This window comes from Strix aluco, chromosome 2, assembly GCF_031877795.1.
Source record: "Strix aluco isolate bStrAlu1 chromosome 2, bStrAlu1.hap1, whole genome shotgun sequence".
NCBI classification, from domain to species: domain Eukaryota; kingdom Metazoa; phylum Chordata; class Aves; order Strigiformes; family Strigidae; genus Strix; species Strix aluco.
This window is the reverse complement of record NC_133932.1, coordinates 66,584,262-66,599,151: the sequence shown is the minus strand read 5'-3', so window position 1 is coordinate 66,599,151 and position 14,890 is coordinate 66,584,262. Positions and strand designations below refer to the sequence as shown.

The window sequence follows — 14,890 nt, the reverse complement described above, 5'->3', positions numbered from 1 at the left end:
AGTCAACTTGTATTTCAACTTTAGTAGATGTAAAGCATTAAGGTACAAGTTTAGGGCACAAGCTAGGTTAACTGTTGCTGCTAACAGTGGCTTATAGCAAATGTCTTGCATTGGAACAGACCTTATGCAAGTGCTATTTTAGTTGGCCTAGTACATCTTACAAGTCTAACCCCTAATGACTAGAGAACACTTCTCACAGGACTTCTTACCAAAAGACTGCTGCATCAGAGTGATGGGATTTTCAATCCAAGCAATTTACCAACTTAAATTACTTGGAAAGCCAAATGACACTCTTGACCTTGCATTATTGATCTTGTACTTCATAAAAATTTGAGAAGCATATGCAGATTTAAGCCAGCTTTCATTTATCAAGTAGCATTACATTAAAACTAGCTAGCTTTTCAAGTTATTTTCCTTTTCAGTCTCAGAGCTTAAATAACAGCAGCTATTCTACTATCAGCTTAAAATAATATTTCAGCAGACTCCTTCCCCAGTTTCCCCAACACCTGAATGGTACTCTAACTATAGGCTTTAGAAGGAAGAGGCTAATACTTTAATTTTGGTAGCCACAGAGCAACTGCCTATGTAACTTTTGAAGCGAGAAGAGGCTTATAACTTGATTATGGAAGAAATGGGACCATCTTTCCTCAGTGAAGCATTCTTACAAGCATAAAACAGGTGTGGTACTTAACTACTGATGGTTGGTAGTATGAGGCCAGTATTCTGGAAAGATTCAATGATCTTGAAAGGAGAGGGGACTGCTCTGAGTTTACAGCACATACACTTCATTTCTGCCATGTAAAGATAAGCCTTTAGCTTTATGTCTAGAAAAAGACAGACTTTCCCTTACCAAAAACAGCATGCATCATTAGAAGTTGTATCCAACTTCTAGAAAGTCTCACACAGTAAAAAAAGCACAAATAGGAACCGAAGTTCCTTACCTTCATACAAGTTGACTAGTTATTCACGAACAGGTTTGGACACAAAGACAGTGAGTGCCAGATTAATACTTAAATTTGCTGTGAAATGGCCACTGTCATTTACATTCTCTCTGGAAGTAAGGCCTGTAGTTCAGGATATGCATATGACATACAGAGTTCGACCCATAGTCAAAAACAGCGTAAGTGTAAGGCCTAACACACTTCACAAACTCAAGCAAGTGTATCAGAAAAAGCAGTATTTATTGTTTAAATGCACAAAATGCTATTTATAATGTATTACATCATTAATCCAGTGATTTAAATTTAAAATATACAGTTAATTGGTACAGAACGCTGGCAGGGTTTCAGGGTTTTTTGCCAGTAACACAGTGGTTCTATTTTGATGTTTTTGTCTCTGATGGATTTTCCCCAGTGTCTAGTGTCTTCAGCAATCTGAAAAGGCCAGCTGCTTCTCGTATCCGACTGAACTCAATACAGAATGCTTGCACTTCTATAAACAAGTCCTGTACATTAATAATTTTGTTTCTGATTAAAGACTGGAGAAAGACACAGACAAGACGTACCAGGCGGTTCTGAAACAGAAGAGAGATGGTTTCATAATCCAAATAGATGTTTGCAACCAAGTCAGTTAAAGGACTGTTGGCCCCCAGCAGTACAACTGAGGCATTTCAGGAGCAATTTCGCTTCGGCAGTAATCTTGTTCCCAAGATTTGTATGTGCTGCCCTTACTCTTCCATGTCCCATACTACTACCATATTTAAAAAATGGAATCTGCTTTATAATAATGTACTTCTGGATACAGGAGCTTTCTCAGGATTAGTCCCATGCACAAATGAAGCACCACATCTACCTACTATACTTAATTTCTTTATTACATAATTTCTGAATAGGCAGAGAGAAGGGATTGTAGCTTAAGATGATATCACCACTAGGGTCTTGCTTAGTCTTTATTTTCTACAATAACATAATAAAGAAAAATGAAGAAGCTTCACTTCTCAAAATTCCCCAGTCACCACATGATGAAGGCACTCCAGATGGGAAGTGACAGGAGCAGAACTGATCCCAAATTTGTCTGGTGGGAAGTGCTCTGTTATTGAATTAGCACCTGACCCTCTTGCTCCATTTTAGAAGGAAAGACAGTACCAGGGACACCTAATCCAAGAACATGCCTCAGAGCTCATGGCTCAATTTCCTTCCTGATTCAGTGCAAAGATGGAATCTCAGAACTGCTCCTCCTTCCTAAGGGCTGCTTGGGTAACACCTTGAAGAGCATGCTGGGAGTTGGGACATGGAAAACTAGGAACTGGCACCTACAATTTGTCATACACAGATCCACTCACTAACCATCTGCTTTATACAGAGTACATTTTTCATCAAGGACAAAAGCAGATCTTTATCATTAAAGTGGTCTCATACTTCACATATTGTGTGAGAGAGTTGAACCCAAACCTTTCTCTAAAAGCAACTATATACATGAACAATGTTTATCAGACAGAACTGAGAAGACTTGAGATTAAGTGTCCAAAGTATTTTAGATTATTTGACACTGAAAATAAGCTATCAGCTATCTTTACAGGAACTGAGCTTACTATTGCAAAATTTGCTACCTATACCAAGAAAATTCAGAAACTAAACAACTTATTTCCTTCTCTGCTACACAAAGTTGCAAGAGTAACTTTTGAGGAACGTGAAACTTGGAACAAAAGTACAAATGCAAGATAATGGTTGACTCCCAATTTCTGAGGATCATGCCTCTTTCAATAGGAGTGTTTTTGTACCATACTTTTCAAACAAAACATCTTGTGTCTCAGTTGCTGTGAAGCCTCATACACAGTATTAACAAATGTTAGATCTCTCAAACTTTGCACCCTACTTGGTGATTGGTACATGTTCCTTGACCCTCTGTTCTTTTTTGTCCCGTGTCCCTGAAGCACAGCTGCTATATGCTCTCAGCAGCCCCTCTGAACACAGTGTCCCACCCTGTGGGCACACTCTCAGCTGCAGCCCAGGTCTGCTTGCTATTTTCCTATTCTACCAAACATACAGGCACAGCTACTCAGCAGGTCACAGATCAAGCCACCCATGTGTATCTGGCAGAGTACGAAAGCAGAAGCATCAGCAGCCACCAAAAGATAACAAATGGTTAGTCATCATCCAGAAGGGTACTGAGAACAAGACAGAGGGGTTTTTGCTGTTATCTAAAACCACACTGCACCCATATTCTGTGTACTACATGCAATTGTCGTCTCTGCAGCTTAAGGATATAGTAGAGCTAGAGAAGGCACTAAAGGAGGACACCAAAAAAGCTTAAGGGAAAGGAACAGCTGCCTTGTTGCAAGAGACTAAAGAGGTTACAGTCCCTCCATGTTGAGAGGAAAAAGCGAGGCAGAACTTGGTCAAGATTCACAAAGCCTTGGGTAAACTGAACATGGAACTTCTTCCCCAATGACGTATCCAAGAAAACAAGTTCTACTGGGCACTTGGTGAAACCAACAGATTGGTTTATGATAGAAGGAAGTACCTTGCACAGCATGTAGACAACCATACATGCCAAAGGTGTGGAAACCTCCCCAGGGGGTAAAGATCCTTGAAGACTACAACTTGCATGCTGGTACTGAGGAATTATGACAGGCTTGGGAAGCAGAGTACAGTGTTGGGAAGACAAAACAGAAGGTTTTTAGGTCTTTGAGGAGATCTGCAAACTGTTGTAGGTCACGATTGGAGGGCAAGACTTAGACGTGAGTTTTGTTAACGTCACCTCAAAGGTCTGGAAGTGGTAGGCACACTTGTACAGAAAAGAAACTTGAAGCTTAAGACTAAGCAGAAGGCAAACAACTAATACTGGGGGTGAAGAAAAGGCACACTGAGTGACAGATAAACCTTGTGCATGTAAGGACCCAAGTCACATAAAACTGCAGTTTTGCCAGGAAGAAGTTTATTATGTCTACAGAAAACCAGAGAACAGTAATTACCTGTGAAGTCTTGTAAAAAGGTGAAGAAACCTCTGTTAAACACTATAAAGAACTGCATAGTGTGTTAGAAAAAAAAACCCACATGCCTTTGAAATAAAGAAGCAGTTAAGACAGAATAACTTAATGTTATCAGCCTTATCTCGACACATACAGAGCAATACATGGGACTCTTTTTCCTAACCAATTTACTAAAGTACTCACCTGCATATATTTGTCTTTAATCTGTTCACAGGTGGAGATACAATTGGAGATATAAAGATGAATAAATTCAGGTGGGAGATCAACTGCAGTAGTAAGCCTGTTCAAATTAAAAATATCCAGTGGTTTATGAAGCCATAAATCTAGTGATCCCATTACAAAACAGATGAGTTAGACCTGTGATATTAGGTCACTGCCAGTCATGTCATACAAAGCTGATTTCTGATCATTTAAATTTCGTCATTAACTTTTTTTTTTAACTCTGACACAGTACAGAAGTTGAGTTAGATTGGTTTCCAGTATATTTGACACACCTACAAACACTATGTATTACACAAATGAGTCAATGATACTAGTTTCCAATTTACAGTGAAGCCCCCAAGCTGTCCAAGTACCAAGGTTCTTCTGCAATAAGCAGTGCAATACAACTTTGCTTATTCATATTTGAATTTCAGGTACTGAACCTAGATACCGAACTCCTTCCTTAAGTATACAAGCAGAGTAGCTCCTTTGTTGTGGCAAAAGATCAGTTTCCCTAGTTCCTTCTGATCCAAACTTTAGTCCTAGGAACTGAAACAATATGAATATCTGCAGATCAAATAAAAGAGACCCTGATTAGATGAAAATGTTAAATAGAGATTAATGATGCACAATAATCTCAGAAGCTTCGTACTACAGAAGAACTGGAGAACTACTGCATCAAAGAATGAATGGTATTAGTGTATTTTTAAGGGTTAACAGCAAAGCACACCTATTTGTGGTTTAACAATACTGACTACTAAAGTATTGGAGCTGCCACTGTTACTTAATTGAAAAAGCAATACAGCTCTCAAAGTAACAACATACACTAAATGTAGAACTGCCTTAAAGTTACAACAGAATTTGACCAAAGTAACTCTAACCAGTCCTATCTCTAGTAGTGAAGGTGGGGGACAACAGGAAAAACAGTGCATGTTTTAGACATTTCAGATTCAAGTTTTTGTGTCATTTCACCTAAAAATCAGTGTCTCCCTGTTTGCACTGACAGTCATTTTGCAGTTTGAGAAGAGTTGTTTCTATGGTAGTTACGCTGTGGAAGAACCAGCATGCCTGACTGGTGGTGCAGCAATCCTGAACAGGAGTAAAAGCTCTTTTCTTACCACTAGTTCTCTGTGACCAACTTCAGGGCAGTAACTACTGTCAGTCTGCACCAGTAGGAAGGGATTTATTGCAGAAATGTTTCTTTTCTCAAATGATATTTAAGGTGTAATTCAACTCTGCTGCAGAGACTGCTGAACAGGGCTGATTTGGTTGTTCACATTCAGTAATTGCCAAGAAACAGAAGAAAGTAGTGGGAGAGATGCATTTTTGTAGTTTGTGGTGATTAGCTTGTCTGAGAAGTTTTCCCACTGAAGGGGCTAGCATTCCTGTTAAGAAAATGGGTTGTACCTATACGCAGAAGCTATTCCCAATGAAGAGAGGGCATGAATGCAAAGCAGTACAGCTATTTAACAATACCACCTTTTGTTCACTTAATCCGCATCAAGAATGCAAGTTGCATTTAAGCAGATTAGTGTGGCATTAACTTTTTGTGGAGGATTCTCACAATAACTGCCCTTTGTCCCACTGTAGTCTTCTGTCTTCCACACAAGCATACCCCAAGAAGGATCAAAATTAACATTTCCAGATGTCCTAATAAAACACAACTGTCACCTCAGTTGAAAAAGAAGACAGAACCTAGAGATGAGGCTAATTTTTAGATACGAGAAAAGAAAGGGAATTTCTCCATCAGGAACAACTGGACTGTGACCCATTAGAGGGAGTGACAGTCACTACAGTGACAAAACCATACTTGCAGCTTCCTGGGACATAGGACATGTACTTGCTAGTGAAATTTATACATTAATCGGGAACCTGATGTCTGAATAAAAGTTTAGACATATTACAGATTGCAGTGACAGACTCCCTTAAGTGATAACCATTTTAAATTCTGCTTTGAGCTGAACATAACAGTTTGATAAAATGACTTTCTAGTAATTGTCAACTCCAGTTGAAGTTATCCACAACACAATATATTTCCCCATTCTTTTCCAAGTAGAAACACTTTGCTAATGTTAACACAGCGTTTTATTTGAATAAGCCTCTCCATTTTTGGAGCAGGGACTGAAAGATTAACTAGCATAGCACCTGTGCAAGAAATGTGCTTTTTACCAAACCTAGTATGGTAAAATATGGTATGTTATACATAATTAATATAAAAGTATAATTTTCATTAAAGCAAAATTTGGATTATTATATAACTATAAATAATATAAAATTTAATATATATGCCTCCACCATCACATCTTTCTGCTGGGAAACTTTGGGGTTTTTTCCTGTTAAGTTGCAGTTTTGCTACTGCTAATAGGAAGCTGTTAACATTACAGTAATACTTTAAAATAGCACTGCTGTAAAAAGGAACTTCAAAATTGGCAGTACTCTCTGAACTTCGCACTGAAGATGTTCAAGAGGTTCAATTCTTTATCACCAATCCACAGCTAACTTTACAAACTTAGTCTGGACTAAAATAAGAGGTTTTCTTCTTTAACTACAGGCACCACCAATAAGGAACTACACAAAAAGCAAGTAAAGCTGTTATGAAAGAAACAGACTTAAGACAGTCCAGTAGTCATAGAAAGCAACAAATCCACAGCACCCTCTTCCTCTGCAGGATTAATCAGACCACACTAAGTCTTATTATTAGAAGAGTATTAGAAAAACAAAACACAAACAGCATAGAGAAATTGAAAAGGGAATGATAATTTGATACTCTTTTCCTTCACTGTAATCTGACTAGTCATTTCTTCAATTCTTGTTACTTCTGGTAGTCTTTGGAACGCATCCAAATACAGCCCTGTGGCCAGCCTCACAATTACTTAATAACTGTTCAGTTATTTATTTTACATATTTAAGGAAACTTTCTTAGATTTGAGATAGCACTCACCGATTTACAACTTCCATTGAATGTAAGGACATGTCCATGTTGACCAAGACAGAAAAATACTCTGTTATTTGACTAGATTGCATCAGTTTTAGCAACATTTCTATAGCTACTAAAGGATTGTTTTCAACCAGGTCTGGCAATTTGGCAGGAGTGAGACCAATATGGTAAACAAGCTTGGGGTCCTTTTCCAGTTCTCCAAGGAGCTGTAAAGAAAAAAAAGACAACTCAGGTTTTTTTTTTCCCCCCTATCTATTCACATTACAGCTTGAAGAAACTGCTATAATACATCTAAGCTACAAGAGAATGATAACCCTTTAGATTTAGGCATCTCTATTGAAAGACACTGGAGGTATATTTTAAAATCTGTATGTAAAGGCAGCTGTGCCCATAAAACCTTTAATAAGGCATTTAGTGGTCTTTCATCAGTGGGTGGCAAGGGAGGGAGAAAAAAACATGAAAAGTTTCAGCCTTCTGTAGCTTCCTGTTCAGCAGAAAGAAACCTCAATTTTGAGTTCACTGTCACAAAAAGTTCTGTAAATAAATGATATTTTATAGTGTTAGTATAATAATTATAAAAAAATCCCACTGAAATTAGGGGTAATGCTATCAGATTGAGGGGAAAAAAATAGTTCAGTGTTGGCATTTCTGAAATAATTACTTATTGAAAACTTCCACATAAGCATGGACAACTTCGTTATAAGATTTTTCCATGCAGAAGATTATTGGTGCCACTTATTGATCAACTCTAACTATGTCCAGTCAATGCTATGAAGTTTAAAGATTTCTTCCTTATTCATACAAACCCAAGTCAAAACTCTTGGGTGTTTACAGTTTAAAGTCCTTGCAGTTTCCTGAATCCAAACACAGATCAATTAAAGTGATACAAGTTTTCTAAAATACATGAGTTAATAGCTTGTTAGAAAATCATTTTAGACAGAAAAGTGCATGATACTTACCTGTGTTTGCTGGGGGGAAGTCAAGGGACTTTTAAAAGCTTTTGCCATGATTCTTTTTATCTCAACTCCAGTGCTGTTCTTAACACACATTGATTTATCCCACTGAATTGTGTGATCTGGCTCTATTGGATTTAACCATGCCAATTCATCCTCACATATATGGAGTGGAGGTGGTGGTCGAATAAACTCTGGTCGAAAGTGACCTAAAATGGCAACAATGTGAAGTATTTTTTAAGCTTCGGGTATTGACTTTTACACCAGTACAAAAAGAAAGACTCCGAAGCCCCCATTTCTTTAAGTTATTATAATACTAAAACCAGCATTACGATCCTTTGCCTCCCAGAAAAACATTTATTTCTGATTTTTAGCGATGCTGTTACATAGCTTGTTTTTCCTTGATTCAGATCACTGTTACTGATTCTATGGTCTGTTTTCCTTCCACAGTAACTGCTTCCTTGGAAGGTGTTCACAGTCAATGCAAATCTTAGCGTAGGGGACTAAGATCTGAGGGGCATCAGAGCCAGTGTTTTCACCAACAGATGACACGGGTAACAGCTTGAAGACAGGCTCCAGTTTTTTAGAAGTTTGGAAACACGAACACTACAGAGTCTGATCTGGAGACAGCCTGACAGTTCTGCACTGTTTCATTCATCTTCATTCCCATTTCATACCTTCAAAATACTTCTGAATTACATTACATTTCATCTGGAGAAGTATATTAACATAGCATGTCATGAGTTACAGAAACAAAGATGTGAAAATGCACATACTTTCTATAGGAGGTTTTGGTCCACTCACTAGGGCTTCCGTGATCTGGGAGGCAACAGAACTGTCAAAACCAGAGTTGGAAGAATCTGGGTCAGGATCGCTGAGAATGCTGGGGAAGCTGGCCTTGCTCTGTGTTGGCAACTCGGACTGACGTTCTGAAAGAAGGCCAGTCCATAATATTAAAGCATAAAATTGAAACAGAGATGCCTGGAATACTAAAAGTAGTGAGAAAAAAGCAGCTTTAGACAAGAACTAGCTTAAAAAAACCCAGATAACATCAACATGAAATTTAGTACTGTGTCAGGCAGCTAGTACTCAAGAGTGATGGTTGACAGGCCAGGGACAGAGGTATGCAGCAAGGATAAAGAAGAAATAGAAATTAATCTGAAACATAGTCTTGGCTTTAGAAAAGGTAACTGATGTAATCTGTGTCTAAAAGCATGTTAGTAGGTTCCCATGGTACTCCTGAAAGAGTTCACATGCTATATCTAGTTTTGCAATCACTTCTTCTCACAGTAGGGAAGTGAAAAATCTACACAGATACATTTACAGACTCTGCAGCGATAATGGTCATACTAGACCTGAAGTCAGCTATTCAAATTCATCCAAAACATTTCAGTGGAGCTGTGTAAGCTACTTTTGCATTCGCTATCAAGCTACAGTAAGAGCTTGTGTGGAAAAAGATGTTTAATTGTTATATGATTCTACATACATCCTCATTAAAGCAAACCTGAGAGGAGCTGAAAGTGTCCCTTTCAAGGCCAAATTACAGGACATAAACAAGTTACAAAAATAATATTAAGGTTAGTATATACAGCTGAAGACTTGAAGAAACTGGCCAAGAAGAAACTGTGTGGCTCGACACTTGCACTGTCAGATTTTCAGGTGTTCTTCTGTCACAATCTATCACTCTTCTCTACCTGAAGACTTAATGGCTGATCTTCTATATTCTCTGTACTATTGAGATATCATGTTTTCCATTGCTGTGGCAAAAAATCCCCATCAGACAAAAAACAGAAGAAAACCACTACAGAACACCACCTGACACTCCTTCCCCCCACCCACTTTAACCGAGAACATTAAGAAGCAGATTAAGCCTTAAGTAATCTGAAATCCAAAATTGTTGGTACCACACAAGGAATCCCTTGAAAAAGTTCGACATGAAACTAAGCACCATTCCTTTTCCTGATTAATTAAGCGTAGTGCTGTCAGATTTAGTGTATTGTCCCTATCGGTTCTAAACAAAGTGTGCTCGCTCTTTTTTGTGCAACCATGTTGACCCTTTCCAGCCTCCCATGCATATGAACTACTTCATATAACTCCAAATCCGTAAGAGATGCTGAAACTGTGAGTGACAAAAGGATAATCCAAACAAAGTACCACCCACTGCTAATTTCTTTTTTGGCTTTCTGTCCTACTTCATTCAATTATTTCAGATCGCGCAAACATTTGCATATATGCTCACTGAAGTAGCATAGCAGGATATGTTTTTCTGTTAAAAACAACAACTAGCATACTTCTCAGTTATTTTCAAAATAACAACTTTAAAGTCAAAGTCCAAATCAGCTGGTTTATAAAACATGTCTTCTACTTTACAAACTGTTTCAAACTCCATCTTGTGAGTACCTTCATTTAGCCACTGAACAGAAGGGTTGATTTAACAAATGAAGTTCCATGGGGAAAAAAAAAAAAAAAAGGTATTGGGTGTCTTTTTTCAGTCTTTTCATTTATAGTCTAGAACTTAAATCCATCAGTTGGTAAAAGTAAGTCACTGATTTGACTGTATCCTCAATTTCAAATGACTAATGATGCTTAATCAGAAATATAAAAGTTTAAGAGGCAGTCCTCCAATTCACTGATTTTAGAAGCCTGCATGAGCCTTTAAATATATGCATTGAAGCTCAAAAGCTCACTCTCCCTCACTGCTTCAAGAATTAGGGCTGCATCAACAGTTTCAGGTAAGCAGAAGCCACAATTAGAACATGGTGATTTAACAAGAAAGAATATAGTACCTTGAACTAAGACATCTAAATTTAAAAAAAGTAATCTGAAAACAATCACTTAGGTTCCTTTATGGAGCTGGGTTTTTTTCTTCTTACAGGTAAAAAGAAGTTGTCTTTGATTCTTAAAGGAAAGCTCTACAATGTATTACAAACTTTAATACAGGACAATTACTCTTAAATAAGGGTTAGCAGACAAAACTGTTAGGAGCACTTTGCCATAAGACCCATCCCTGCAACTAGTCAAAAATTACATTTTTGATATGGTAACAACACTGTATCAAAAACACCTCAGGATCAACAAAACCAAGTTACAGGGAGAGACCGAGGCTCCAATGAACTTTCTGTAGACCAGAGGGAGAAGAGAATAAGGCAAGTTTTAATACTCATTCCCAAGATGCTCTATTCTAACTTATTTTTGGTTTGGTTTTTTTTTTTTTTTTGGAGCAGGGGGGAAGGGGGATGGGGGGCAGGGGACAGTCACAGATGACAACAACAGACCATAAAAACAAAAAAGAAAATCAAAACTAGAAAAACCACTATACAGCTGCAAGTGAATTGTCACAATGAGCTCTCAAGTTCAGAAGACAAGCCAAGTATTTTTTTCTTCCCTTTACAAAAAAGAAGGATTGGGATAGATATGCTGACTGAAAAAATTTAATGTTTTCTAAATTATTTAAATTGATTAAAAGCAAGTCAAAATCATCCTGCTCTAAATAGCCCTGAATTTGTCTCAGGGACCACAATTTTAAAGGGCCACCAAATCTCACAGCTGTTATATTCTGTGAAATGCTGGGGGGAAGAGCTGTAAACCAAACACCCTAAACACCGTATCTAATCACCATCACCCTGCACCACCTTCATCCTGCATATTGTATCATTAGGAGAAATATACTGAAGACTTGTGAAAAACTCACAGACCTTCCAAAACACAACAGACAAGAGGCATCACAATATTAAAACAAGCAAAAGATTTATCTTCTAAGAAAGAGAATAGAAAGCAGACGTTTATTCTAGGGAGCTACAGCAAGAAGTCTGAGAAAGACAGCATAAAGCTTTTTCAAATGCAGCTTGTTTTGTTACATAACTCCTACAACTGCTCAAAAGCAATTAATTATGCATGTTTACTGGATTACATAAATAATGATACAAGCACATCTTACAGGGCTTAATTTTGCAAAGCACCATTAATGACTGTACTGTACTTTAAGCCATCACTGCCTTCTCTTTCAAAAAAAAAAAAAAAGACAAATTAAAACGTGTGGCCTAGAGTACCCATCCACAACACTACAGTTTTGAGGTTCTCTGCATGTTTCATTTTTAATGAGAACAAACTGTTCAGAAGGTAAACACAGTGCCAAGGGGAAAACAAGTAAAAACAAATGAAAAAACTCCAGGCTTCTTTGAGTCATCATGTATGCCTTGTGCTAAAAATCACAAGTTACCTTAAATTTCACAAAATCTGAATTCGCTGAAGTATTCTAGAAAGCACAGACAGGGTGAACAGAACAAGAACCAGAAGGGTTTGTCTCATCTGTGACTGTATGTTAGGGTATTCAATTTGCATTTTCAAAAGATCCCACAGTCTGGAAATAGTAGCTAAGGAGGACACCAGAGGACATTTGTACTCTGTGAACGAGGGACAGTATACCACAGCATAACAAGTCCATGTCAGATTCTGCAGAAAAAGTGACAATACCAAGATACAGTTGCAGGATGGAGAAAGCCTAATTAGTGCCTGGCTTCAGAGCAATAAACTGCATTGTACAGATATAGAAGAGGGATGGTCAGTTTTCAAGCAAGTGGGTCCATTTGCATGTACCTAGGAAAAAACCACTATTTTTTGGTGTTCAAACTGGGTCCTTGTTCCCAACAATATTTTCTATTTCAGATTAGCTCCAGATATGACTCATCAGTCAACGTGATCAGAACAACCATGTTCCTGCTCCTTTTCTCCTGTCAAAGGACAAGCATCACATTGCTTTTCTTTTCAATCTAGTAAAAGTAGACCACCTTCCCACTCTTGAGCTAACACTGTAAGATCTGACTTTATTTTATAAAACTGAAGATGTAATTGTAATAGCCAATTTGCCAGGTACAGCGGAAATTCTGGTATATGACAGTGTGACAGTTATGCCTGTTCTCTCATACTAGGAATACTGCAAAGAGTGAAAAGGGATAAAAATACACCAATAAAAAAATCACCCCAAAAAAACCCCCACAAAGCTTTAGATTAAAATCTTCCTACGCTTGCAAAATGTCCTCATGTTTAAGACAGTGACATATATGCTTAAAAAGCTGCTTCTTAAGTAGAATAAAACAGTTAAAATGCAATCTCTGCTTCAAGTTTCTCTATGTGCTTGAACATGGGCTTGAAGACCCTAAAGCATAGTTCAACTTTTTTCATATTTAGGATAGACAAGAGTGTTTCTCGGGTAACTCATAGCCACATTACAATTAGCATTTCCATTCATAAGTGAACCACAGCCGCAAACCTTCCTTACCTGCTAATGCCAGCTGAAGCCCACTTATATCCACTGACTGGGCCATGTTCCCCACGTCCATGGAAGCAATCTGCCGAGGAGTCTTCTTGAACAGTTCTCTAGGGGGGGCCAACATCAGTTGAGAAAGAAAGAATTTTTCTGGAGGAGTAATGGGAGGTAAGAAGCCTGTGGAGACATAATGAAAAACAACCTGATTTTTAAGGCAGTAGCATTAACAGTTTCCATATGCTTCACATAGAACAAGCAAAACTCTAATACAAACTAGTGTTTTAAGGCAAGATGAGTGCAGCTGAAGAGTCTTTATGCGTACATACAGAACTGTTATCTACTCAGCTCCTGAAGTGATGTAAAATTTGGGGGGGTTGGACCAGACGATCTTTAAAGGTCCCTTCCAACCCAAACCATTCTGTGACTCTGTGAAAACAGAGCATTACACTGATGGGTATCATGCATCTTGACATGCAACATCCGATGCTAAGTCAGTCACAGTGGTTTCTTTACACACTTTCCCATTTAGACAACTAGTGGGCTATTAAGTATGACCAGACATTGCAATTCATACTGTAAGTTACAGAAGCAATTTTTTTTAGAAACAGATTTACCCATTGCTGTCACGCTTGTATTTACTGAGATGTGAAAAAATACTTCACTCTCACGGTTCGGTTTTTTTTAAGAGGTTTGTTTCACAGCTTTAAAGCTGTCAAAAGCCTCCTATTACCTCCGGGTTTTCGCAACGGCTTTCTCCCCAGAATTCCGTGTTGTGGTCCAACCAAGCGGCCTATCTGACATCAAGCCTAAAGACACTTGCCACGAAAAACTCCCACCGCTTTTTCCAGACGCGGAAAGGGAAACCGACGGGCGGGAAGCCGCGATCGGGCAGTGGTAAGGAAGTCGCGCCGCTGAGCGGTGCCTCCGCCGGGTCCTCCCCCACCGGGAGGGCTCCTCTGTCCGTGTGTCCGTCCCCGTCCCCCCCTCCGGCCCGGCCCGGCGGCGGGACGCACCTGAGAGCGGGGTGCGCTCGGCCTCGTCGCCGCCGCGCTCGGGCGCGGGGTTGAGGAGGTGGGCGAAGACGGCGGCGAAGGGGTTGGCGGCGAGGGGCTCGGTGCGGTACATCTCCCAGAGGAGGTAGAGGGCGGTGAGGCGCTGCGCGGGGCTGGGCAGCAGGTCGGGCTGCTGCAGCAGCAGGACGAGGACGGAGCCCAGGCGGAAGTGCTCGGCCTTGCCGAAGTAGTGGTGGAAGGCGCTGGAGAGGCCCTCGAAGGTGCTGCCGCCCGCCTCCTCCGACACGATGCTCAGCAGGCTCGACAGCTCCTTCGGCGACAAGCTCATCCTGCCGCCCGCCGCGCCGCCGCCCGCCGCGCCGCCCGCCTCGCCCGCCTCCGCTCCCACCTGAGTGCCGGGCGCCGGGCTCCCCCCGCCCCCGGGCATCCGCCCCCGCCCGCCGCCGCCGCCGCCGCCGCCGCCCGCTCCAGCCCCGCCGCTCCCCGCTGCCGTAACGCCAAACGCGCGCTGTCGCGCCGGCCCCGCTTTACGGCACGGCCGTAAGGGGAACGGCGGCCGCCGGGGCGTTCCGCCGGGGCGACGAGGAG

The 14,890-nt window shown here is 40.1% G+C and overlaps 1 protein-coding gene across 2 annotated transcripts; it reads right to left on the bottom strand.

The window, feature by feature from the left end:
• Positions 1-1,160: 1,160 nt before the first annotated feature.
• CNOT11 (CCR4-NOT transcription complex subunit 11) lies at positions 1,161-14,729 on the bottom strand. Of its 2 annotated transcripts, XM_074815091.1 has the most exons (7): positions 14,303-14,729; positions 13,302-13,466; positions 8,800-8,952; positions 8,030-8,232; positions 7,074-7,276; positions 4,115-4,211; positions 1,161-1,513 (listed from the first exon to the last, which is right to left on the bottom strand). In XM_074815091.1, exons 1-7 carry the CDS (start codon positions 14,727-14,729, stop codon positions 1,316-1,318), a joined length of 1,446 nt encoding a protein of 481 aa, XP_074671192.1. In that variant the 3' UTR covers positions 1,161-1,315. The 2 variants fall into 2 exon arrangements, with proteins under 2 accessions (XP_074671192.1, XP_074671193.1); XM_074815092.1 differs by lacking the exon at positions 8,800-8,952.
• Between the last annotated feature and the right edge of the window lie 161 nt (positions 14,730-14,890).